Source organism: Notolepis coatsorum (assembly GCF_963971535.1).
Source record: "Notolepis coatsorum genome assembly, chromosome: 16".
In the NCBI taxonomy this organism is placed as follows: Eukaryota; Metazoa; Chordata; class Actinopteri; order Aulopiformes; family Paralepididae; genus Notolepis; species Notolepis coatsorum.
This window is the reverse complement of record NC_140180.1, coordinates 68893945-68919123: the sequence shown is the minus strand read 5'-3', so window position 1 is coordinate 68919123 and position 25179 is coordinate 68893945. Positions and strand designations below refer to the sequence as shown.

The following is a 25179-nucleotide window of genomic DNA, read 5'->3' as shown; positions in this document are numbered from 1 at the left end:
AGAGAATGAATGACAATTTCTTGCTGTGTGAGAGAGAGATAGAGAGAGAATTAAGTACATTTGCTGAAATACAGTTGTTCTTAATTTTCTCACTTGCTATGTGAGAATGTTAGTTATTATGTTCTCAATGCCCCTTGCATTGTATGAGTTGTGTGGAAGAGTTTGCTAGTTCTAGTGCTATCCCTTTGTACATTGTGGCTGTGTCTGACAAAAGTTAACAATAAATAATGGTATTAATTATACATTTGCCTCCTGCGTGAACTGTGCATAGCTGAATAGACTGTATTTTAACACCGGTCATATGGTGGTACTTGGAGAGCCAGCTACGTTCTCAGGTGGTACTTGGTGTAAAAAGTTTGAGAACCACTGGAATAGAACATGCAAGGGCTGGGCGATATGGCCTAAATATGATATCACAATGTTTTCTGACCTTTCGACGATACACGATACACATCACGATGTTTTTCCTTTTTTCCCCAAACAATTCATTATGAGGCTTACCAAGACAGTATTTGAGTTTGCATTTAGCATTTTTATATTATATATTAGATTTAGATTATTGGATTCTTAGATTATATATTTAGCATTTTAGCCTTTTGTTTTTTTAGATTATATATTAGATTATATATTGTAACTATTTATTTATGTATACATTTATTATTTTAACTTTACCAGGCAACCTGAACACAAACATTTTCCTGCACAGATTGTTACTTTTTATAGGTCTACACATGTTACTGCTGGCTAGCTAGTAGCTAATTTGTATCATGTATTGTACATTCATCTGGACATTTATTGTGCAACCAGTGAAATTAGAGTCTGTTGACACTGACAGTCGGTTGGGTAAGGACCGTTAATGTTGACTGTTATTAATAGAACACCTGTGCGGAGGATATATATAGTTAAAAGTCCCTGTGCTGTTATACTGAATATCAACACTCATGGAATGCCTCTTGTCCAATCAATTGGCTTGGTTGGAACTAACTGTTGTATAAATATATATGAAGAATATTGGCCAATATATCAATATCAGAATATTTTACTCCCCAATATCAGCGTCGGCCCCAAAAATTCAGTATAAGTCGGGCTGTAGTTTACACGCATACAATGGACCTGTTTGTTCCTCCTGTATTTCCCCATGCAGCATCTGATAGAGCGGTCCTGGTACGCTGTGACGGAGACATGTCTGGCCTTCACCGTGTTCAGGGATGATTTCTCCCCGCGCTTTGTCGCCCTCTTCACCCTGCTGCTCTTCCTCAAGTGCTTCCACTGGCTGGCAGAGGACCGTGTGGACTTTGTGAGTGAGGAGGGGGGAGGTTTTCTCTTGTTAAAGTGCAAATCCATTGTAAAGTAGAATTTACATTGTTATTTTCTTCTACGATATTATTAGATTAGATTCAAATGTATTGATATTATACAGCAAGTACAAGTACAGTACAACAAAAATAAGTTTGGCATCCAACCAGAGTGCAAAGGTAACAGTGAAGTGCAGTACTAAATATACATTGTACAGGTGATTAAACTCAATATAAAATATATGAATTAGTACTACCGAGTATATTGCTAATCAGATGTATGTGCAGAGTTGTAGTATTAATATGTACAGATATACAAGTATAAAGACACTATGGTAGTAAGTCATACTGGCCAGCAGCATAACTAGTAAGAGTAGGCAAGGAATATGTACAGATATAGATATAGTATCTATCTACAGATATGTAAAAAGTATTATATGCAGGTATATACAGACGGATATATATGGGTCAGGTTTGATTTGTGAATATGAACATGCCTCTCCATAAGCTGAACACTAGAGAGACGAGACTCGTGATGATGTCATCAAGAGACAAATCTCGGAGCTGCTCCATACCTGGTGAATAGAGGAAGAAACTCCTATGACACTATGACAGTACCTATGGTGGTTTTACTGGGATACGGGTACATGTTCTGATTCAGAGCTGTAAGTCCTTCATTGAAATAAAGCTACTTTGGATGTAATCGCTCAAACAAATGATTTGAGCCCACACAATCTGTGACTAGTTCAATGTCAACAAACGAATCAAGTCTTGATGCTCTGATTTAAAGCTTAGGCACAACATTTTCTATGTTTTATAGATTATAGACACAATGTACATTTCGTTTTAGGGTGGACTTTCCCTTTTAAATATAGCATCCAGTCTAACCATGACCTAAATATAGTACAGATATATATATAGTATATATATATAAATAAATAGTACAAAACTGTAAGACAACTCGCACAAACTGCAGACAGCCATTACCCCAAAATGTTTTTACAATGGGCTCTATTGAAACCTTGCACTGAAGAACCATATAACCTCTGTTTTGAAACTTTTTGGAACTGCCCGTATATATTTGCAGTTGTGAAGCCAATTAGACACTTGGAGTGTGAATGTGATATATCACAAGAAAGTGCTCAATCTCTATCTTTATCTATGAATGAACACAACACTCTGACAACTTTATTATGTAAAATGGTAAGTTAATCTCTATCTTTAACTATGAATGAACACAACACTAACTTACTATTTTTACATAATAAAGTAGTCGATCTCTACTTTAACTATGAATGAACACAACACTTATATAAAAATGGTAAGTTAGAGTGTTGTGTTCATTCATAGTTAAAGACAGTAGAGGTTGAATACTTTTATATTATATAAAAATGGTATGTTAAATTATTCAATCTCTACTGTTTCTTTTTACTATGAATGAACACAGCACTCCATCTTTCCCATCTGTTGATAACAAAGTTTGAAAACATTCTTCCGCTGAAAACCTAAAATGGACAGACACACAGACAGTCTCATATTTCGCTGAACTAGTCTCTTCTGCCCCGATGCATGAATGTGTAGTTGTGGGTATTCAAGGCCCTGTATAAAAAATAATAGTCTTCACACTGTTAGACTGAGGTAGTTCCTTAGTGATCGAAACATTGATCTCCCCATAAACATATAGTGGGAGCAAGTCTACCAGTGTGCCAGTGTACAAGTCTACCATTGTGCCAGTGTACAAGTCTACCAGTGTGCCAGTGTACACGTCTACCAGTGTGCAGGTGTACAAGTCTGCCAGTGTACAAGTCATGCCAGTATACAAGTCTACCAGTGTGGACTCTATTGTTTTTATGCTGTTCTTCTGTTTTGCACCTGATTTTCTTTTGTTATATTCAAGGTTTTGTGCCATGATTTCTGTTTTTCCATCTTTCTCTCAGATGGAGAGGAGTCCAAACATATCCTGGGTCTTTCACTTCAGAGTCTTATGTGAGTATGTTTTATTAGTCATTGTTTGCCAATTCCCTCTTCTTTTAAGTCGTTTCCTTGTTTTATGTTTACTTCTTTTAATTAGTTTCCCTCTTTTAACACTTTGGGTGCCGGAAAACGCTTTACAGCGTCATTCCCGGCCATGCTCAAGTTGCCGAAGGACGCTTTACAGCGTCTTTAATATCAATATTTCAAAAATCTGTGATCGGATTCATATTTCCCCTCCGCTGGCCTGAGATCCACCAGGAGGACCCACTGAGCTCTCTGGCGGTTCAGGAGCGCCATCTGGTGGCCGATCGGCGCAATCGCCAAACAGGAAGTGCTGTGGAGGTTGTGCTGGTCGGCCATATTACTTCCGGGCACTCGGTTTGGCTCCCGGCACTCTGGCTCGTCACAATATATAGCGATCCATTGCCAATAACTCTATAAACAACATGATTTGGACGTATATATAGTATTATACAAGCTGGAAATGGTTCATCAGGATAAACATCCCATAATCGAAAACGGTCTACACCACGCTGATCGTCCAACGGCGCGAGGAAGATCCGGTAAGATTCAGCGTTATTTTTGAACGTGTTCCATATAAACTGTTATGATGAACTGAACATATGACCAGGCATGCGTTGTTCATGGGACGGGGTAGCACGGTGTGTAACCTCACTCGCTATTTGCATATCAATAGCTCCGGTCGTCAGGTGTGTTAAATACGTTCTCAGACACATTCACACCTAACCTTGTTGTGAAGACGTGTTACATTCCATTCGTAGAGGCAATTAGGCACTGTCTTTAGTCTGTGCCCAAGCGAGGGGACATTAAATGCGCATTCGCGGGAGCGCGCGCACGCGCCGGGAGCGCGCGTGCACGTGGTGCGTGTCACCCCAGATGATTTCAATAACGCACCACTGCATATGACCCACACTAGATGAATGATATAACGCTGCCCACGGAATTATAAACGATCCCCCGCCCATCCGGTCATCATCAGATCATACGTAGATCATTCTAGAAGTACGTCCAATTGAAAATTTTTATATCGCCCCGATTGCCATCAAACTGTATTTCATCATCAATATAATGCATTTGGGGCTATAGATCACGTTCTGGAGAAAGCTGCAGAAAGAGATGAAAACATACTTATACATTAGACCATACTTTACTATGAATATGTGAATGAAAAAGTTTAACGTTGCTACACAATGAACAATACATATAGATTGATTGATTGATTGATTGAAAACTTTATTAACAGATTGCAGAATGGGTACAATACAGTACAGCTCAATACACACAATTGTTAAGGGGATGCAGACCAGAGAAAGACTTTCGTCTTGTTTACATCAGGGTCCCCCATTTTCAATTCATCAGGACATATATGACATACATGACATACAGATAGTCAGTACTGCTACATCTATACATTTATGACATACCAGATTTGCAAATACAGTACTGTTTGTGATACAGAAGGAGTCAGGAAAAGGGAGTATATACATTTGACGTAGAAACTGTACATTGGAGGAGGTTGGGTGGGGGGGGGTTGGGTACACTGGGATATTGACAACCATACTGGGTAATCTACATTGGAGGTGGTTGGGGGGGGGGCACACTGTATATACAAGCAAAACTGTACATTGAGGGGGGGGGGGGGGGGGGAGACACTGTACAAACAAACAAAATTGTACATTGGACTATTGACAAAACCATACTAGGTAAATGACTGTACATTGGAGGGGGTTGGGTTAGGATATTTACAGGGGCCAGTGTTGAATTGCAGTCTCCCGTAGGTGTCCCTTGAGAGAGGTTTTGAAGGACTTTGAATGGGCCCTAATAATGGCAATGTAGCAATAGAATTTAAAAGGTTATAGCCATGCAAAGAAGGGGTACTTCTCCATAGACAAATAGAGCTGGCAATCTATGGTATATCATGAATTTAACCCATGGCACCCAAAATGTTAAGTTGTTTCCTTGTTTTATGTTGTTTACTTTTTGATTTGTTTCACTCTTCCTTCAAGTTTGTTTTTGTCTACTGTATCATTCTTTATTTCTCTCTTTGCTCCCCCTTCCCCTCTTTCTGTGTTAAAATTGGTACTTTTGAGACTGTACCTGTGAGACTGAAAGCGTATTTAGCTAAATCAGGCTCTATGCAAATGAGTGTGCTGCCACCTGGGGCACACCGCTGTAAAACACTGAGGAGGCTAGTTTCTTTTGTACTTTTTATATGTATGTAGGCTATTTTAAATCATTATGTTGGGCTCAGTGGTCAATAATACAAATTTGTATTCAGTGCTACAACAACCGCAACCTTTAATAAAACGTACCATCTGGTCTTATTAATGAATGAAGAAGAGCTTCAAGTAACGGAAAGTACCTTGGTGAAATGAAAAGCTGTGGTCGCCCTGTCTCTTCCACCAGGCAGGGTTTTCTACAGGATTTGGTGATTAGGCAGTGCTTTCAAATGATAGTCCTGATTTTAGCAGATTTATTTAGCACATACGTTCTCAAACAGTTTTGTACAATTATTAACTTTTTGCAGGTTACGGTTATGTGAGCGATTATGTGCTCAAAGCATTGTTTTTTTCTTTCTTTAATTCATAGTATTCTCATGACGTGTCACTTCTATCAATATGAAGCAATACCACAGCTCATTGGCCACAGTTGATATGTTTAATGATCAAACCTGTTGTTTGCCAACATGTTGTCTGATGGAACACTATTAACTGAAGGTGTTGCTGGAGCTGAACAAGGTGGTGGCAGCTTTGTTTGGAGAGAGCACTGATCGTTATGTGTCGTCTCTTCTTCAGCTCTCATGGTGCTCCTGGCCATCATGGACTTCCTGTTTGTCAGCCACGCCTGTCACAGCATCATCACCCGAGGGGCGTCGGTTCAGCTGGTGTTTGGATTTGAGGTGTGTTGTTTCACTGTGCCAAGCCATTCAGCTTGTAATAACAAGTCCAGACAGTACGCACTGTTGACTTGCATATTGGATTGAGGCCTTTCAGGGAATGTTTAGAATGCCCCTTTGTCCTCCATGTTGTAAGAAACAACAATTGCTATGTGTAAAAAGAAGAAAAATAAAAAAGGTGCTATGTGTTAATATGAGAAATATATTTCAAAATAATGATTTGGTGTCTTATTGCTGGATCTTGTAAACAAATCATAGAAGAGTAATACCACTCAGAAAGGTAAAGGAACAATATACGTTGTATTTTATGGCAATAACATTCAGGTTTCTTCGACCTGTGAGATATAATCACAAAAATAATGTCAATATATCTTTTCCACGTCAGCCAGCTGCAGCTTTGACAGCGGCAGGTGTGAGCTGGTTAGTGTAGTTTTATAAAATGTCAACGTCCATCGAAAGCCCTGGGTCTCCTCTTTCTTACGACTATAACGATTTCATGACGACAGCATTTCCTCTAAATCATCTGGTTTCCGATGCAATGCGCAGAGATTTCTATGAAATCATATTTAGCTAATAACACTTAAAATCGTTGGTAAACAAACTAGTGCTGAAAATATACACGTTGACTTCTGTTTTGATGGGTTAGGGTCTTTACTCTTGGCTACATTTGAAAAAGAAACTAAACATTAATTCATACTGACTGTATTGATCTATTTATGACGTGAAATAAATGTCAACCTGGTACCGGGCCGATCGAGGAGATCACACATTCTTGATGGAGTCAAGTGTTCCTTTATTAATACCCTTGGGGGAATGCAGATGTCATAGCAGCATGGAGGAGGGGAGAAGTGATTAATAATAGTAATAATAATGAACATAGAACATAGTAATAATAGTAGATTAATGGCAGGATTCGATCAGTCAGTAATAATAGTGATTATAGTATACATGGTCCATAACCTAGTAGCACACTGCACCAGAGTTGAGTTTTGTATTAAGAGTCAGAAGAGTTCTGACTAGCCTCAAGATCCTTCTGAATGAGATGTGGTGTCCTTTGTGTCTTCTCTTCAGTATGCCATCCTGCTGACAATGGTCCTGACCACCTTCATCAAGTACCTGCTTCACACCATCGACCTGCAGAGTGACAACCCCTGGGACAACAAGGCTGTCTACATGCTCTACACCGAGCTGTTCACTGGTAAACAGAGTCCGGCTTATACACTGAAATATATTGCACACATGGCCATCTCCACCGCCATGACAGACTGCATTTCAGTGGAAGTGTATAGTAAAGTTAGGGGTTAGGTGTCTTGCTCAAGGACACTTCGACACGCTGCCAGGAGGAGCTGGAATTGAACCGGGAACGTTCAGATTACCAGGCAACCGCTCTATCTCCTGAGCCACGTCGCCCTATCCCCACTGGTGGGTTTATAATGGTTCCACTTATTCAATTGGTCTGATAGGAGCAGAGTTGAGCACAATTAAATGAGATCTATGTTTTTTTTACATTGACAAAAACAAGGGGAAAAAAGTTGGGGGTACAAGACTGTGTACTTAATGCAATTGAATCTCTACTTTTTCCCATGGTAACTACTACAGTAACAATATGCCTCGGCATTTGAAGACACGAGTGAATGCTGCAGAGCTGAGAGGATGATGTCACGAAACCATAATAGTCAAAACAACAGACAGAATACATTATTGGAATTACTTGTTTGTTTTTAAACGTTTTCATGTTTTGAACCTTTTATTCATAGCTACAATGAAAACAAAGATTGATTGATTGATTGAATGAAAAGTTTATTAACGGATTGCAGAATGGGTACAGTACAGTACAGCTCAATACATACAATTGTTAAGGGGATGCAGACCAGAGAGACTTTCGTCTTGTTTACATCAGGGTCCCCCATTTTCAATTCATCATAACATATATGACATACATGACATACAGATAGACAGTACTGCTACATCTATACATTTATGACATATCAGATTTGCAAATACAGTGCTGTTTGTGATACAAAGTGTCCAGAAAAAGAGTGTATATACATTTGACGTAGAAACTGTACATTGGGGGAGGTTGGGTGGGTGGGTGGGGGCTGTACATTGGAGTTGGGGGGGGGGGACGACGATACTGTACACTGTACACTGTACATTGGAATACTGACAAAGCCATACTTGGTAATTTACTGTACAACTGGGTTACGACATTTGTAGGGGCCAGTTTCGAATTGCAGTCTCCCGTAGGTGTTCTTTGAGAGAGTTTTTGAAAGTGGGTAGTGATTCACATTCCTTTACAGCTTTGGGTAGGGCGTTCCACATTGATGTGGCATAATTGCGAAACGTGTTTAGTCCCTTGTTTGAGCCGAATCTGGGTTTAACATGATTTGTGGAGCTCCCTCTGGTGTTGTGATCGTGGTATTCACTGACCTTTGGGAAGTATTTTGACATGTACATGGGTACCTTGGTTGCGTAGTGTATCTTGTAGACCAGGCCCATTGCAAGTTGCTGTACTCTGTCGTCTACTCTAAACCATCCTAGGTTGTCAAAGTGGGCAGGGGTGAGGTGGGTTCTAGGAGTCGGGTCAAGCAGTAGTCTGACTAGCTTGTTTTGAGATGGTTGTAATTTGTTTTTTAGTGCCTTTGAGGTGCTTTGGTACCATGAGCATGAGGTGCAAGCATAGTCGTTCGTAGTACCCTTGAATGAGTGCTCCTGCCAGAGTCTTCAGGGTATTCTTGTTTACCAGAGAGGAGATCCGGTACAAGAATCGAGTTCGTTGGTTGACTTTTTATTACATTGGATGCCATTTTGTCACAGGAAAGATTAGCCTCTAGGATGGAACCCAGGTAGGTAATTTCATCTTTCCTTGTGACAATATTGTCACCCACTGTAACCGAGAAGCCGTCGGTCTTGCTGAGTTTGTTATTTGAACCGAAGAGAATGGACTCTGTTTTGCCCATGTGTAATGATAGTTTGTTGTCGGCGAGCCATATGCAGATTTTGCCTAGTTCCGAGCTGAGGGTTTTTTCAACCTGTAACTTGTTCTTGTCAGAGACCAGCATGGCTGAGTCGTCCGCAAACAGGAACAAGTTGCAGTCACAAGCTGACGACATGTCATTTGCATAAATTAGGAATAGTACCGGTCCTAGTATGCTTCCTTGTGGAACACCACAGCTCACTGTGAGGGGGGGGGGGATAGGGTACCGTTTACCTCCACCATCTGTTCTCTCCCCTCCAGGTAGGATTGTGGCAGTGAATGCTGCGAAAACAAACAAGAATGAACCGTAATGTCACAAACGTCAGAATAGTTGTGCTGTGTGATTGTTCGAAGATACAACAGTATAAGAATTAAATAATATATAACTCCATCAAAGATTATGAACCTACACAATACAGTTTGGCTGTAATATTGTTTTGATCTCCAATGGGTGGCTACAATGGGGGGGAAATCGCAGGTGGAACCTCACTCCCCAGGTCTATAGTTTATATTCCATAACCGTCTCTTATTGGTTAGATGATGATATCCATGGTGATATGGACTAATCTGTTATGTGGTGTGTTAATATCCTCCAGGTTTCATCAAGGTGCTGCTCTATATGGCCTTCATGACTATCATGATTAAGGTCCACACCTTCCCTCTGTTCGCCATCCGTCCCATGTACCTGGCCATGAGGTGAGCAATGTCCTTGTGTGTGTGACTTCAGAACCATTTTCTTTTTCAGTTTTTATTTATTTTAACAATTGGTTTTCTCCATTTTGATGTCCATTTCAGTAAACATCTTAGTAATAGGAGTGGGTTTGCTAGTTTTAATGGAGAAAAAAAAACATCTCAACCATTTGGTTGATTGTATACAGATGTTTTACAGTGATGTCTTTGGGTGGTATTAATCTTATGTATCTATTGTTGAAATGTGTTTTTATAAATGGTTGAAAATAGATTTGTATGGGTTGTTGATTGTTAAATGTTTTGAGTCTGTGCTCTTTCCTCTCCACTTAGGCAGTTCAAGAAAGCTGTAACGGACGCTATAATGTCTCGACGGGCCATCCGCAACATGAACACACTGTAAGTGATATTATACTGTACATCCACAACATGAACACACTGTAAGTGATGTTATACTGTACATCCACAACATGAACACACTGTAAGTGATGTTAATATTATACCTCCGCAACATGAACACACTGTAAGTGATGTTATACATCCGCAACATGAACACACTGTAAGTGATGTTATACATCCGCAACATGAACACACTATAAGTGATGTTATACATCCGCAACATGAACACACTGTAAGTGATATTATACTGTACATCCACAACATGAACACACTGTAAGTGATGTTAATATTATACATCCGCAACATGAACACACTGTAAGTGATGTTATACATCCGCAACATGAACACACTGTAAGTGATGTTATACATCCGCAACATGAACACACTGTAAGTGATGTTATACATCCGCAACATGAACACACTGTAAGTGATGTTATACATCCGCAACATGAACACACTGTAAGTGATGTTATACATCCGGAACATGAACACACTGTAAGTGATGTTATACATCCGCAACATGAACACACTGTAAGTGATGTTATACATCCGGAACATGAACACACTGTAAGTGATGTTATACATCCGGAACATGAACACACTGTAAGTGATGTTATACTGTACATCCACAACATGAACACACTGTAAGTGATGTTAATATTATACATCCGCAACATGAACACACTGTAAGTGATGTTATACATCCGGAACATGAAAACACTGTAAGTGATGTTATACATCCGCAACATGAACACACTGTAAGTGATGTTATACATCCGCAACATGAACACACTGTAAGTGATGTTATACATCCGCAACATGAATACATTGTAAGTGATGTTATACATCCGGAACATGAATACACTGTAAGTGATGTTATACATCTGGAACATGAATACATTGTAAGTGATGTTATACATCTGGAACATGAATACATTGTAAGTGATGTTATACATCCGGAACATGAATACATTGTAAGTGATGTTATACATCCGCAACATGAATACATTGTAAGTGATGTCATACATCCGGAACATGAATACACTAAGTGATGTTATACATCCGCAATATGAATACACACTGTAAGTGATATGCTTTTCACCATTTTGTCATTGCGAGTCTGACACATCCAGTATCTTCCACTATCCCTGTATTTAACATTTGGCTAGACACTTAAATATATAAATATAAATTTTGTATCCTTTTGCCGTGTCGTTTTTCATATAGTACCGTACTTTTCGCACTATAAGCCGCACCCGACTATAAGCCGCAGCAGCTAAATTGAATGATGTGTACATATATAAGCTGCACTGGACTATAAGCCGCAGGTGTTTTAATGTTTAATTACCATATGTAAGGGTTCGTGCACAGAGGGGATTGTCACAATACTGTCGGACAAATAACAAGAATTAACTCATTTACAAGTTGTATTAAGTTTAGCAAATAAGGGAACAGATAAATAACATTTCAATGCAGTCAAAAAAGCAATATTTTCGGGTTTGGTCCACATATAAGCCGCACCGTTATATAAGCCGCAGGGTAAAAAAATGGGGAAAAAAAGTACGGTAAATCATTATTCACAACTCTGTTGTCTAAATTGATTTTTTTTTAAAGGCACACTTCAGTCAGTTTGAAGTTTCAGTTTGATAGTGTATCATACATTATTGTCATGCCGTCCAATATGATGAACATCCTTCTACGCCTAAGCAGATATTGTAAGAATATCAGTATAGAAGAAGAGAAAAATAAATACTTGTGAAGATCATGTTTATTCTTTCCCCATGTTGCCCAAGTCTTAACACTTTCAGTGCCCACGACGTGATATCACGTTTTATCAGCCCCCCCCCTGAATGCCCACGACGACAATTATCGTTTTATTTTTTTTATTAGCGATCTGAATTCATATTTCATCAACCGAGTCTCCCGTTGGTACACCAGCCCCATCAGCAGCTCAGAATGGAAAAAAGCACCCCCTATCGTCTATCCCTGAAAACTGCACGTCAGTCGCTTAGACCAGGGGTTCCCAAACTTTTCAGGCCGGACCCAGAAAATAAGGCGTCAGAGAGCCGCGGCCCAATGCACATCGTCAGGCTTTTTTTTTTTTTTTTTTTGCCAGGCGACCGATTTTTTAAGCCAAATATCACTTCAATCCTATTAAGTTAGTTATTCATTTATATGTGCTATTTATGAGAGGGCTAACTTGTTGCAAAATAATAATGATAATAATAATAGCCTCATTAAAATACTATTGTTGCTTCGGTTGTTTTCAGCGTTTTATGTGCGTAATCTGTTATTTAGTTTGAAATGTTCGTTGAAATAAGTAGATTTTTCGTTTTTGTTTATTTATTAAGTTAATATAAAACCATATAGTCGGGGAGCTCCAGTAGCTCACCACGTACCGCGAGTGCTATTTCAGCGCCGTGGACAACCGCGCTCGCGCGGATCTGGGGCTGAGCGCGTTCGAATCCCGGACGGCAGCCGTGCCTTTCCCAGAGTGTCTCTCCCCCCCATCTGAACCCTTTCAGCCTGCTTCTGTCGGTCGAACTTGACCAAGTATGAATGCGAAGAAAAAGCGATAAACGCTAAAAGAACCAGGTGACTGGTCAAAGTAAAAAAAAAAAAAAAAACATATAGTCACATTTTAGAATACAATAGAATAGAATTTTAGAATACAACTAGAAACACTGTCCTGGCCTGCTTCTAAGTTCAGTGGCCTGACAAAAAAAAATTGATTTTTATTTTTATTTTTATTTTTTAAATCATCTCGCGGCCCACCTTTGGGTCGCAACCCCTACTTTGGGAACCACTCGCTTAGACTGACCTGGGATCAGTGATATGTAGAGTGAATGAATGAATGAAAACTTTATTTAACAGATTGCAGAATGGGTACAATACAGTACGGCTCAATACATACAATTGTTAAGGGGATGCAGACCTGAGAAAGACGTTTGTCTTGTTTCCATCAGGGTCCCCCATTTTCAATTCATATAGACATTTATGACATACACAACATACATGACATTTATGGCATAGGGACATATAGGTATTTAGTACTGATACATTTGTGACATAGGCGGTATTCAAATATACAGTACTGTTACCCCTAGATCCTGATAGAATATATACATATGATGGGGAGGGGACTGTACATTAGGAGGGGGTGGGTGGGTGGGAGGGAAATATACATACGGCGGGGAGGGAATATATACATGCGGTGGGGAGGAGACTGTCTATTAGGAGGTGGTGGGGGTTTTGGGCATTTACGGTGGCCAGTTTCGAATTGCAGCCTCCCGTAGGTGCTCTTTAAGGGCGGTTTTGAATGTGGGCAGGGATTCACATTCCTTTACAGCTTTGGGTAGTGCGTTCCACATTGTTGTGGCATAATTGCGAAACGTGTTTAGTCCCTTGTTTGAGCCGAATCTGGGTTTAACATGATTTGTTGAGCTTCCTCTGGTGTAGTGGTTGTGGTATTCACTGACCTTTGGGAAGTATTTTGACATGTACATGGGCACCCCGGTCGTATAGTGTATCTTGTAGACCAGGCCCATTGCAAGTTGCTGTACTCTGTCGTCTACTCTAAGCCATCCTAGGTTGGCAAAGTGGGCAGGGGTGAGGTGGGTTCTGGGGTTCAGGTCAAGTAGTAGTCTGACCAGTTTGTTTTGTGATGTTTGTAATTTTGTTTTAAGCGCCTTTGAGGTGCTTTGGTACCATGAGGTGCACGCATAGTCATAGTACCCTTGAATGAGTGCTCCTGCCAGAGTCTTCAGGGTATTCTTGTGGCGGGGCCAGCTGGCTACCTGAGCTGGCAAGCCGTATGATCAACATGGAAGTGATCGCGGGACGGGAATCAGCCTGGAATATATATTCACAGTAGCCAATCGATAGTAGACAGTAGTGATCGATTTTTGGAATGGCGATCAGGAATTGGAATGATCTTTTTGGAGAACATCTGATCTGAGGTAAGGAATCTATTTTACCAGTCATGGGATAATCAGAGTTGTATTCGCTGAGATCTCAGCGTTTGCCCTATGTGTGTGTGCGCGATCGCTTTGAGGTAATCAGAGAATCGATTTTCAGCTTGCGGCCCCAGCGTGCATACGTACACATATACTATCGATAATCTAGCGTTTATTTGAAAACGATTCATAAATAGGCCGAAAAATGGCAACGTTTTTGTGTATTCTAGAATATTCCAGTAACGGGCGATTATCATGGAATATTTATATTTTCCTTGAAAACGAGGGCTTTTCAAAATGCTATCAAACGAAAATGAACCGATAAAAAAACAATCCACTTCAACAATGTTGACTGGAAAACGAGTCATTGATAAGCGACGGGCAGATTAGACACATAGCCATAATTTAAAACAGATTAGGAGTTATTAACGCTAACATTGAAGTGGATGGTGGGCATTCAACTGGTAAATCAAGATTAAGCTTGGGCTCTGAAAGTGTTAATAGAGAGTAAAATAGTAATCTGAATTCTTTTTTTAATCTACTTTTTCTCCTTATTTTTCTATTTGTCTCCCATCCCAATTTCGTATTGGCCAATTCTCCCCTCCCCTGTCTTGAACGTTGCTAGACTATGCCCCCCACTGGGCGGTTGTAGTGAGGATAGAAGCCTTGCATCACGTGTCCCCTTCGGTACACGAGGAGGCATCCTGTCGTATCTTTTCACCAGACAGCGCGGACTCTCAGTGGCTCAGATACTTCCTGTCTCTGCTGTGCAGGCGTCACCCAACCGACCTGTAGGAGTCGCTGTCCACAACGTCCAATCCCCACCCATCGACTTCCACCCGCTACCTCTGCCAATTGAGATAGTATGACGACTGGCCCAAGCCGCAGGCAATGCTGACACCGGGATTCAAGACCGGAGTCTCTTGCATTGGTGACAAGCGCAATCTCCGCTACGCCACCCAGCCGCCTAGTAATCTGAATTCTGAGGTCTTTTCTCTTGTCTTCTGGCTTCTCTCCAGATACCCAGACGCTACTCCGGAGGATCTGCTGGCCTCAGACAATGTCTGTATCATCTGTCGCGAGGAGATGGTCACTGGAGCGAAAAAACTGCCCTGCAATCACATTTTCCATTCCAGGTAGGCGCTCCACATCACAGGAGCTCAGGAGGTTTCTAGGTTCAGTACAGCACTCCACATCACAGAAGCTCAGAGGTTTCTAGGTTCAGCACAGCACTCCACATCACAGGAGCTCAGAGGTTTCTAGATACAGCACAGCACTCCACATCACAGGAGCTCAGGAGGTTTCTAGGTTCAGCACAGCACTCCACATCACAGGAGCTCGGAGGTTTCTTGATACAGCACAGCACTCCACATCACAGAAGCTCAGAGGTTTCTAGGTTCAGCACAGCGCTCCACATCACAGGAGCTCAGGTTTCTAGGTTCAGTACAGCACTCCACATCACAGAAGCTCAGAGGTTTCTAGGTTCAGCACAGCACTCCACATCACAGGAGCTCAGAGGTTTCTAGATACAGCACAGCACTCCACATCACAGGAGCTCAGAGGTTTCTAGATACAGCACAGCACTCCACATCACAGGAGCTCGGAGGTTTCTAGATACAGCACAGCACTCCACATCACAGGAGCTCAGAGGTTTCTAGATACAGCACTCCACATCACAGGAGCTCAGAGGTTTCTAGATACAGCACAGCACTCCACATCACAGGAGCTCAGGTTTCTAGGTTCAGTACAGCACTCCACATCACAGGAGCTCAGAGGTTTCTAGGTTCAGCACAACACTCCACATCACAGGAGCTCAGAGGTTTCTAGATACAGCACAGCACTCCACATCACAGGAGCTCAGAGGTTTCTAGATACAGCACAGCACTCCACATCACAGGAGCTCAGAGGTTTCTAGATACAGCACAGCACTCCACATCACAGGAGCTCAGAGGTTTCTAGGTCTAAATGGTACATGACTCACATGAGACTTTGTTGGTATTTCTTTGTTGTACAGGCTAAATATGACTTAATATTAGGGATGCACCGATATGAACATTTTGGCCGATAACCAATATTAACATTTCTGTCATGGCAGATAACAGATATTACTGATGTTGATATAGTCTGTATAAATAAAACAAATTTCTATGATAACTCTTTTTGTACATACTGAAACAATGTTGGTCCACAATACTGTGAAGTGTCAGAGCTCCAGGCCCACCACTCTGCCCGGTGGGCCCACACTTAAGCACTCTCACTGGGCCTTGCTCTATGGAGAGCATGCCCCCGGCCTCCAGTGCATCATTGTCACATGCAAGTAACATTACCTAAACAAACAAAAGCCAAAAAAAGAAAACACACAATGGCAGCTACACACACATCGGCCCAGTTTCGCTCATCAGATAATCAATAAACAAATCACTATCACCAGACGATATGTTTGCAGATATATATCTGCCCAGTACCCAGTTTTGCTCATCGGACCAATACCAATATATTAAAAGAAATCACTATCATCGGTCAATACCGATACGGTCACCGATATTGTGCATCCCTACTTAACTCAATGGACGTCATACCCGAATAAAGTCGGGGCTACTCGCCGACGCTTGGGCGCCAAACCCGAGAAAAGTCGGGTTTTCATCGTTATTTCTTTTATTCGATATTTCCATTCATTATCCATCCAGGGAGCCTGGTGTTATCATAGGGAATGAGTCTGAGATTGCAAAAGTGCAATACCGGCCGCATCCTACCAGGCGGCGGTATCGAGCACCCTTTGAAACATTGTGTCTTGGGCTGTGCGTCGATTATATGGGTCCGGGTCGGCTATTTTTCTCCAGGCAAGGGAAGTGGTTATAACGCTCGGATTGAGAAGAATCGAGTACTCCATGTTCTGTGGTGGATTATGTTGGCGACACGATGGACATCAATACTTGGAATGGCGATCAGATAATTGGAATATTCTTTTTGGGGTACATCCTAGGGCTATATGATATCAATCTTGCGTTGATCGAAGAATGTCTTCATTGCGATCCGAGCGTATGTGTGTAACGCTAGTCCATAACGTATTCCGTTGGTGATGATCAAAGTATAAAAAAACGACATTCATGATGGAACATAATACCTATATGCATTTGATTTTTTTTATTGTAGCGTGTGTAGGGACGGAACGCCAATGCATTTAGTATAATACACGTTGCAGGCTATTACCAGCCTCCCAGGAATTACCATAGACTGCTCTAAAACCATACTTATATTCACCACGGTATAAAACGGGAATGTATGGATGATATTTCTTTTTCTTTTTCACATATTGAACGATAGATACTCGATGTCAAATGGGCCATAGTATTGTATCCATAGCTATAATATAAAATATAGTTATAGCCCTGCAAACACCGCCACGTATTCCTATACTTTAGAACGCTGGCCTTTTAACCACACATTACACATATCCCTCTGGCGTTGATCGAGTTAATAGGGCCAGCAATAGCAACCCCTCCGCCTACCCACACATCAGATCAAAACTAAAAATATATGCCTAGAGGTGTTTGACGCCAATACAGATTCTACCTTTACCTAATGAATGTGCACAACACAATTACACTTTGGGTAATTATGTTGGAAAACATTGTTCAAACTTCAAACCAACTTATACGGTTCCTCATATCGCCTTGTTGAAACGTTGTCCTGGTCCGTCCCCCCCAGCTGCTTGCGTTCCTGGTTCCAGAGACAGCAGACGTGTCCCACCTGTCGGATGGACGTCCTCCGAGCGTCTAGCGCCAACCAGACCCCAGCGGCCGCGCCGGCCCCGCCCGCTGCCCCGGCCGCCCAAGCCAACGCCCCCGCCGCTCCACCTGCCAATGGTGAGAATCATATGGAGGATGGACAGGTCCATCCACTGAAAGGACTGTAACAAAATCAAATTGATTATTAAAAATGTGGACTATCCCTTTTTAAGAACCTAGTCAAAAATTTCTAACATGTACAATTGTGATTGAAGGGAAGATCTGAGATATCAGGTCATAGGTGCAATGGATTGCCTATGACTGAGAACACATTTTGGAATTTCCCTCAGGTTTGATACTAACTTTTAGGTTCCCACTGTAAATAGTGTGATCTAATCTTTTTAATTTGATATCATGTCCTTGATGAACTGGTAATGATCCTGCTTTCTCCTCTACAGCAGCCCCAGGCATGCTACCTGGCTTCCCTCCTGGCATGTTCCCTTTCTGGGGTCCCTTCCCTGGAGTGCCTCCTGGTGCCCCTGCTCCTGGTGCCCCTGGAGCCACTGACCCCCCACAGACCGGCACTGAAGCTGCCCAGACACAGGGAGCTGGTACGTTCCTTAACACTTTGATTGCCCAACCCGAGTTTTCTCGGGTTTACACCTCGCGGGTTGAATGCCCATAATTTTTTTTTTATTAGCGATCTGAATTCATATTTCATCAACCAAATCTACCGTTGGTAAATCAGCCACCCCAGGCGCTCAGATGTGAAAAAAGCGCCCCCTATCGTCTCCCAGATGGTAATTCACCCTTTTGGATTGGACTCAATGAAAAGGCATGAGGGAAAAAAAACCGACTCCACATTTTACTTCTCACGCATGTGACCGGAGTCGATCAGCTTCATTCTGGACCCTCAGAGCAGCGGGGATTATGTGTTTTACAGTATACGCGGTGGATCAATAAAAGGATCGATTTTCGGAATGGCGATCAGGAATTGGAATAATCCATTTGGATACAATCTGATCTCGGGTAAGGAATCTATTTTACCAGTATTGGGATAATCAGACCTTTTTTCACAGATATAAGCTTTCCCCCTATAATGTGATATGGCTGTTTGACTGTAAAAGCGATCAGGAACTGAGAGAATCGATTTTCAGCGTGCGGCACCAGCGTGCACACGTACACATATACTATCGATAATCTAGCGTTTATTTGAAAAGATTCATAAATAGGCCGAAAAATGACAATGTTCTAGAATATTCCAGTACAGGGCGATTATCATGGAATCTCTTCTTTTTTCCGTGAAAACAAGGGCTTTTCAAAATGATATAAAACGGAAATGAACCGATAAAAAAACAATCCGCTTCGACAATGTTGACTGGAAATGGGTCATTGATAATGCGACGGGCAGATTAGACACATAGCCATAATTTAAAACATAGATTAGGCGATATTAACGTTAACATTGAATTGGTGCTGGGCATTCAAGGGGGTAAAAAGGAAAACACGGCAGGCTCTGAAAGTGTTAAGGATAGTTCAGAGTGACACAGGGAGCTGGTACGTTCCTTAAGGATAGTTCAGAGTGACACAGGGAGCTGGTACGTTCCTTAAGGATAGTTCAGAGTGACACAGGGAGCTGGTACGTTCCTTAAGGATAGTTCAGAGTGACACAGGGAGCTGGTACGTTCCTTAAGGATAGTTCAGAGTGACGCAGGGAGCTGGTACGTTCCTTAAGGATAGTTCAGAGTGATGCAGGGAGCTGGTACGTTCCTTAAGGATAGTTCAGAGTGACGCAGGGAGCTGGTACGTTCCTTAAGGATAGTTCAGAGTGACGCAGGGAGCTGGTACGTTCCTTAAGGATAGTTCAGAGTGACACAGGGAGCTGGTACGTTCCTTAAGGATAGTTTAGAGTGACACAGGGAGCTGGTACGTTCCTTAAGGATAGTTCAGAGTGACGCAGGGAGCTGGTACGTTCCTTAAGGATAGTTCAGAGTGACACAGGGAGCTGGTACGTTCCTTAAGGATAGTTCAGAGTGACGCAGGGAGCTGGTACGTTCCTTAAGGATAGTTCAGAGTGACACAGGGAGCTAGTACGTTCCTTAAGGATAGTTCAGATGCAGGGAGCTGGTACGTTCCTTAAGGATAGTTCAGACACAGGGAGCTGGTACGTTCCTTAAGGATAGTTCAGAGTGACTCAGGGAGCTGGTACGTTCCTTAAGGATAGTTCAGAGTGACTCAGGGTGCTGGTACGTTCCTTAAGGATAGTTCAGAGTGACACAGGGAGCTGGTACGTTCCTTAAGGATAGTTCAGATGCAGGGAGCTGGTACGTTCCTTAAGGATAGTTCAGATGCAGGGAGCTGGTACGTTCCTTAAGGATAGTTCAGAGTGACGCAGGAAGCTGGTACGTTCCTTAAGGATAGTTCAGATGCAGGGAGCTGGTACGTTCCTTAAGGATAGTTTAGAGTGACGCAGGGAGCTGGTACGTTCCTTAAGGATAGTTCAGAGTGACGCAGGGTGCTGGTACGTTCCTTAAGGATAGTTCAGATGCAGGGAGCTGGTACGTTCCTTAAGGATAGTTCAGAGTGATGCAGGGAGCTGGTACGTTCCTTAAGGATAGTTCAGAGTGACGCAGGGAGCTGGTACGTTCCTTAAGGATAGTTCAGATGCAGGGAGCTGGTACGTTCCTTAAGGATAGTTCAGAGTGATGCAGGGAGCTGGTACGTTCCTTAAGGATAGTTCAGAGTGACGCAGGGAGCTGGTACGTTCCTTAAGGATAGTTCAGAGTGACGCAGGGAGCTGGTACGTTCCTTAAGGATAGTTCAGAGTGACGCAGGGAGCTGGTACGTTCCTTAAGGATAGTTCAGATGCAGGGAGCTGGTACGTTCCTTAAGGATAGTTCAGAGTGATGCAGGGAGCTGGTACGTTCCTTAAGGATAGTTCAGAGTGACACAGGGAGCTGGTACGTTCCTTAAGGATAGTTCAGAGTGACGCAGGGAGCTGGTACGTTCCTTAAGGATAGTTCAGATGCAGGGAGCTGGTACGTTCCTTAAGGATAGTTCAGAGTGACACAGGGAGCTGGTACGTTCCTTAAGGATAGTTTAGAGTGACACAGGGAGCTGGTACGTTCCTTAAGGATAGTTCAGAGTGACACAGGGAGCTGGTACGTTCCTTAAGGATAGTTCAGAGTGACGCAGGGAGCTGGTACGTTCCTTAAGGATAGTTCAGAGTGACGCAGGGAGCTGGTACGTTCCTTAAGGATAGTTCAGAGTGACACAGGGAGCTGGTACGTTCCTTAAGGATAGTTCAGAGTGACTCAGGGAGCTGGTACGTTCCTTAAGGATAGTTCAGAGTGACACAGGGAGCTGGTACGTTCCTTAAGGATAGTTCAGATGCAGGGAGCTGGTACGTTCCTTAAGGATAGTTCAGAGTGACGCAGGGAGCTGGTACGTTCCTTAAGGATAGTTCAGATGCAGGGAGCTGGTACGTTCCTTAAGGATAGTTCAGAGTGATGCAGGGAGCTGGTACGTTCCTTAAGGATAGTTCAGAGTGACGCAGGGAGCTGGTACGTTCCTTAAGGATAGTTCAGAGTGACGCAGGGAGCTGGTACGTTCCTTAAGGATAGTTCAGAGTGACGCAGGGAGCTGGTACGTTCCTTAAGGATAGTTCAGAGTGACTCAGGGAGCTGGTACGTTCCTTAAGGATAGTTCAGAGTGACGCAGGGAGCTGGTACGTTCCTTAAGGATAGTTCAGAGTGACGCAGGGAGCTGGTACGTTCCTTAAGGATAGTTCAGAGTGATGCAGGGAGCTGGTACGTTCCTTAAGGATAGTTCAGATGCAGGGAGCTGGTACGTTCCTTAAGGATAGTTCAGACACAGGGAGCTGGTACGTTCCTTAAGGATAGTTCAGAGGGGGAGCTCCAGTAGCTCACCACGTACCGCGAGTGCTATTTCAGCGCCGTGGACAACCGTGCTCGTCACGGATCTGGGGCTGAGCGCGTTCGAATCCCGGACGGCAGCCGTGCCTTTCCCAGAGTGTCTTCCCCCCCATCTGAACCCTTTCAGCCTGCTTCTGTCGGTCGAACTTGACCAAGTATGAATGCGATGAAAAAGCGATAAACGCTAAAAAGAACCAGCTGACTGGTCAAAGTTAAAAAAAAAAAAAAGGATAGTTCAGAGTGACACAGGGAGCTGGTACGTTTCTTAAGGATAGTTCAGAGTGACACAGGGAGCTGGTACGTTCCTTAAGGATAGTTCAGAGTGACACAGGGAGCTGGTACGTTCCTTAAGGATAGTTCAGAGTGACACAGGGAGCTGGTACGTTCCTTAAGGATAGTTCAGAGTGACGCACGGAGCTGGTACGTTCCTTAAGGATAGTTCAGAGTGACACAGGGAGCTGGTACGTTCCTTAAGGATAGTTCAGAGTGATGCAGGGAGCTGGTACGTTCCTTAAGGATAGTTCAGAGTGACTCAGGGAGCTGGTACGTTCCTTAAGGATAGTTCAGAGTGACGCACGGAGCTGGTACGTTCCTTAAGGATAGTTCAGAGTGACTCAGGGAGCTGGTACGTTCCTTAAGGATAGTTCAGACACAGGGAGCTGGTACGTTCCTTAAGGATAGTTCAGAGTGACGCACGGAGCTGGTACGTTCCTTAAGGATAGTTCAGATGCAGGGAGCTGGTACGTTCCTTAACCCATTCTTCGCCAATCACGTGTTAAGGCGGGTTTCTCCGCCATGCGTTTTCTGTCAATAACTCCGTAAGGCGTTTTTGAGATCAATATTTCATATTTTCGTCATGGTATTCATATTTCACCCACGGAGTCTTGGGTGATGCTGTCTGAGCCATCACAACTCTGCAACGCTTCAATACCGCCACCGGGTGGCTGATCGGCGAGTTGCCAAACTGGAAGTGCCCATTGTAGATCGGTCCGTCCCCTATTTTCGTCCGGCCACTCGCTTATCGTCCCGGGGCTCAATACAGACACTGTCGATATGGATCTTTGCCATAACTCAATAATCAACATGATTTGGACGTGTATTAGTAATATACAAACCGGAAATGGATCGCATCGATCAACATCCCATAATTGGGATCCGTTTGCTCCACTCTCATCGCCCAACGCTACGAGGAGACTGGGGTGAGTTTCAGCATTTTTCTTTACCATTTTATAAATCATTTAATGTCGGTCATTGAATTATAAACGACCCCCCCCCCCCCCCTCCGTTCACCCGCAGATGACCAGTCATGACGTTTAGGACCATGTACAGTTGAAATTTTATATATAACGTTGATCGGTATCAAACTGCATTTGATCATCTAATTATAATATATGCATTTATGCCTATATCTCACGTTCTATGAAATACTGCAGAAAACGATAAAAACATATTTATACTCTAGACGGTGTTTTGGTATGAATGTGTGAATGAAAAAGTCAAACGATCCTACATCCTGAACGATAGATAATTGATGGGCCATAGTAATGTCAATTTAGCAATACAATTTAAAAAGTTATAGCCCTGCAAAGAAGGTGAACATCTCCATAGACTTATAGCGCTGGCAGAGAGGGTACAATGATGGGTACAATGCCCGGCAGAGAATGGGTTAAGGATAGTTCAGATGCAGGGAGCTGGTACGTTCTTCAAGGATAGTTCTCTCCATTAGAGGGGTCTTCTTTGTGTTAAAGATGCAGAAGATCAAGTGGCTTTGCTAGACTAAAACATGTTAGAGTTGAGAGGTTTATGCCCTTGTTTTACCCCTGATGTCCACTACCAGCAATGGCATTGGTCTCTGTGTCCCTCATTGCAAATGGCTATAGTAAAAAGTAGGGCCAAGTCATACGCATGAACTAGTAGTAGAAATGGAAACAGCGCTAGGTCCACATCCCTGACTTTTGACAGTGTAGGTGTTGCCCTTTTGTGTCCGCCAGGTACCAGTCGGCCTGCCACCACCACTCCAGACACAGCCACAGGTGCTGCTGCTGCTCTGGGTCAAGCTATGCCAGGCTTCCCCTTCTCCTTCCCCCCTCCTCCCTTCCCCACGGCACCATGGCTACCGATGCCTCCACCCCCTCCCTTTGGTACGTAGTACTTTGGTCTCTTCTGACATGTAAGCATAAAACATCATACACTTACCATCTCAGTCAGTTAATTCTTCTTCCTCTTCCTCCTCCAGTCTCGTCGATGCCTCCCCCTCCTCCGTCTCTGTCCAGGCTTTCAGAGGAGGAGCTGAGGGAGCTGGAGGCGGAGGGCCGTCGGGGCCTGGAGGCCCGGCTCCAGTGTCTCCATAACATCCACACCCTGCTGGACGCAGCCATGCTCAACATCCACCAGTACCTCAGCACTGTCGCCACACTCACGTAACTACGCCACCATCTCCACATTCATAGAAGTCAGTTATGGCTGTTGTCACAGTACAGTTCATACTGTAATAATGGCCTACTTAGTCATTCTGTAACTCATTCTACTTGACTGAAACCAATTTAGGAGGTAATTTATTGGTAAAGACATGCTTTATTTAAAGGGGAATGCCACCCATTTTAAGAAGGCACATATGTTCTTCCTGTGCCCAAGGACAGTTCAGTCAGTATTTGTGAACACGCATCACTGTCGCAATATGGTGTTTGATTGGATAAAACGGAATAAGTTGGTACTAAACATCTCGAAAACCAAATCAATTATCTTGGGTTCGAGTCATAAACTGTCATCTATACCAAAAATGAGTTTGAACTTGTCTGAGGAACCCATAGAACAGGTAAATAAAGTAAAATTACTGGGCATAATAATTGATAGCCAGCTGTCATGGGCAGAACACATTGATACCATAGTGAAGAAGATGGGGAGTGGTATCTCCATGGTGAGGAAATGTCTTTCTTATGTCCCTACATACATTGTGGGACAGGTGGCGAAATCTTTAATTTTATGTCACCTGGATTATTGTGCACCAGTATGGTCCTCTGCATCCAAAGGTCAACTAAAGAAATTGCAAACTGCCCAGAACAGAGCCCCAGGAAGACTAGCTCGCCACTTAGGAGGCAGCTAATGGGGATCCTTTTAAACAATAAACAATAAACTGTCTCCTAAAGCTAAAATTCTGAGAGGGAACCCTCCAATCAGTGATGTCACTGGGGTGTAAAATCTGGGGCTGCTCCATAAACAATGAATGAGACTCTGACTTTAGGAGGCCATAACGTATTTGTGAATTCAAATGAGCTTTTAATGCTGATTTCAGACCTTCTAGCAAAGCTAGA

At 42.8% G+C, this 25179-nt stretch overlaps 1 protein-coding gene across 2 annotated transcripts in view; it reads left to right on the top strand.

Moving 5' to 3' along the window:
• The window catches only part of syvn1 (synovial apoptosis inhibitor 1, synoviolin), a 44292-nt gene that overhangs the window by 3910 nt on the left and 15203 nt on the right, over positions 1–25179 (top strand). For both annotated transcript variants that reach the window (XM_084332257.1, XM_084332256.1), the window contains exons 4-14: positions 1145–1297; positions 3233–3281; positions 6086–6189; positions 7258–7384; positions 9760–9859; positions 10184–10249; positions 15225–15341; positions 17914–18071; positions 18392–18544; positions 23860–24009; positions 24105–24288. In XM_084332257.1, the coding sequence (XP_084188383.1) occupies positions 1145–1297; positions 3233–3281; positions 6086–6189; positions 7258–7384; positions 9760–9859; positions 10184–10249; positions 15225–15341; positions 17914–18071; positions 18392–18544; positions 23860–24009; positions 24105–24288 (1361 nt within the window). The remainder of the gene's footprint in view (positions 1–1144; positions 1298–3232; positions 3282–6085; positions 6190–7257; positions 7385–9759; positions 9860–10183; positions 10250–15224; positions 15342–17913; positions 18072–18391; positions 18545–23859; positions 24010–24104; positions 24289–25179) is intronic.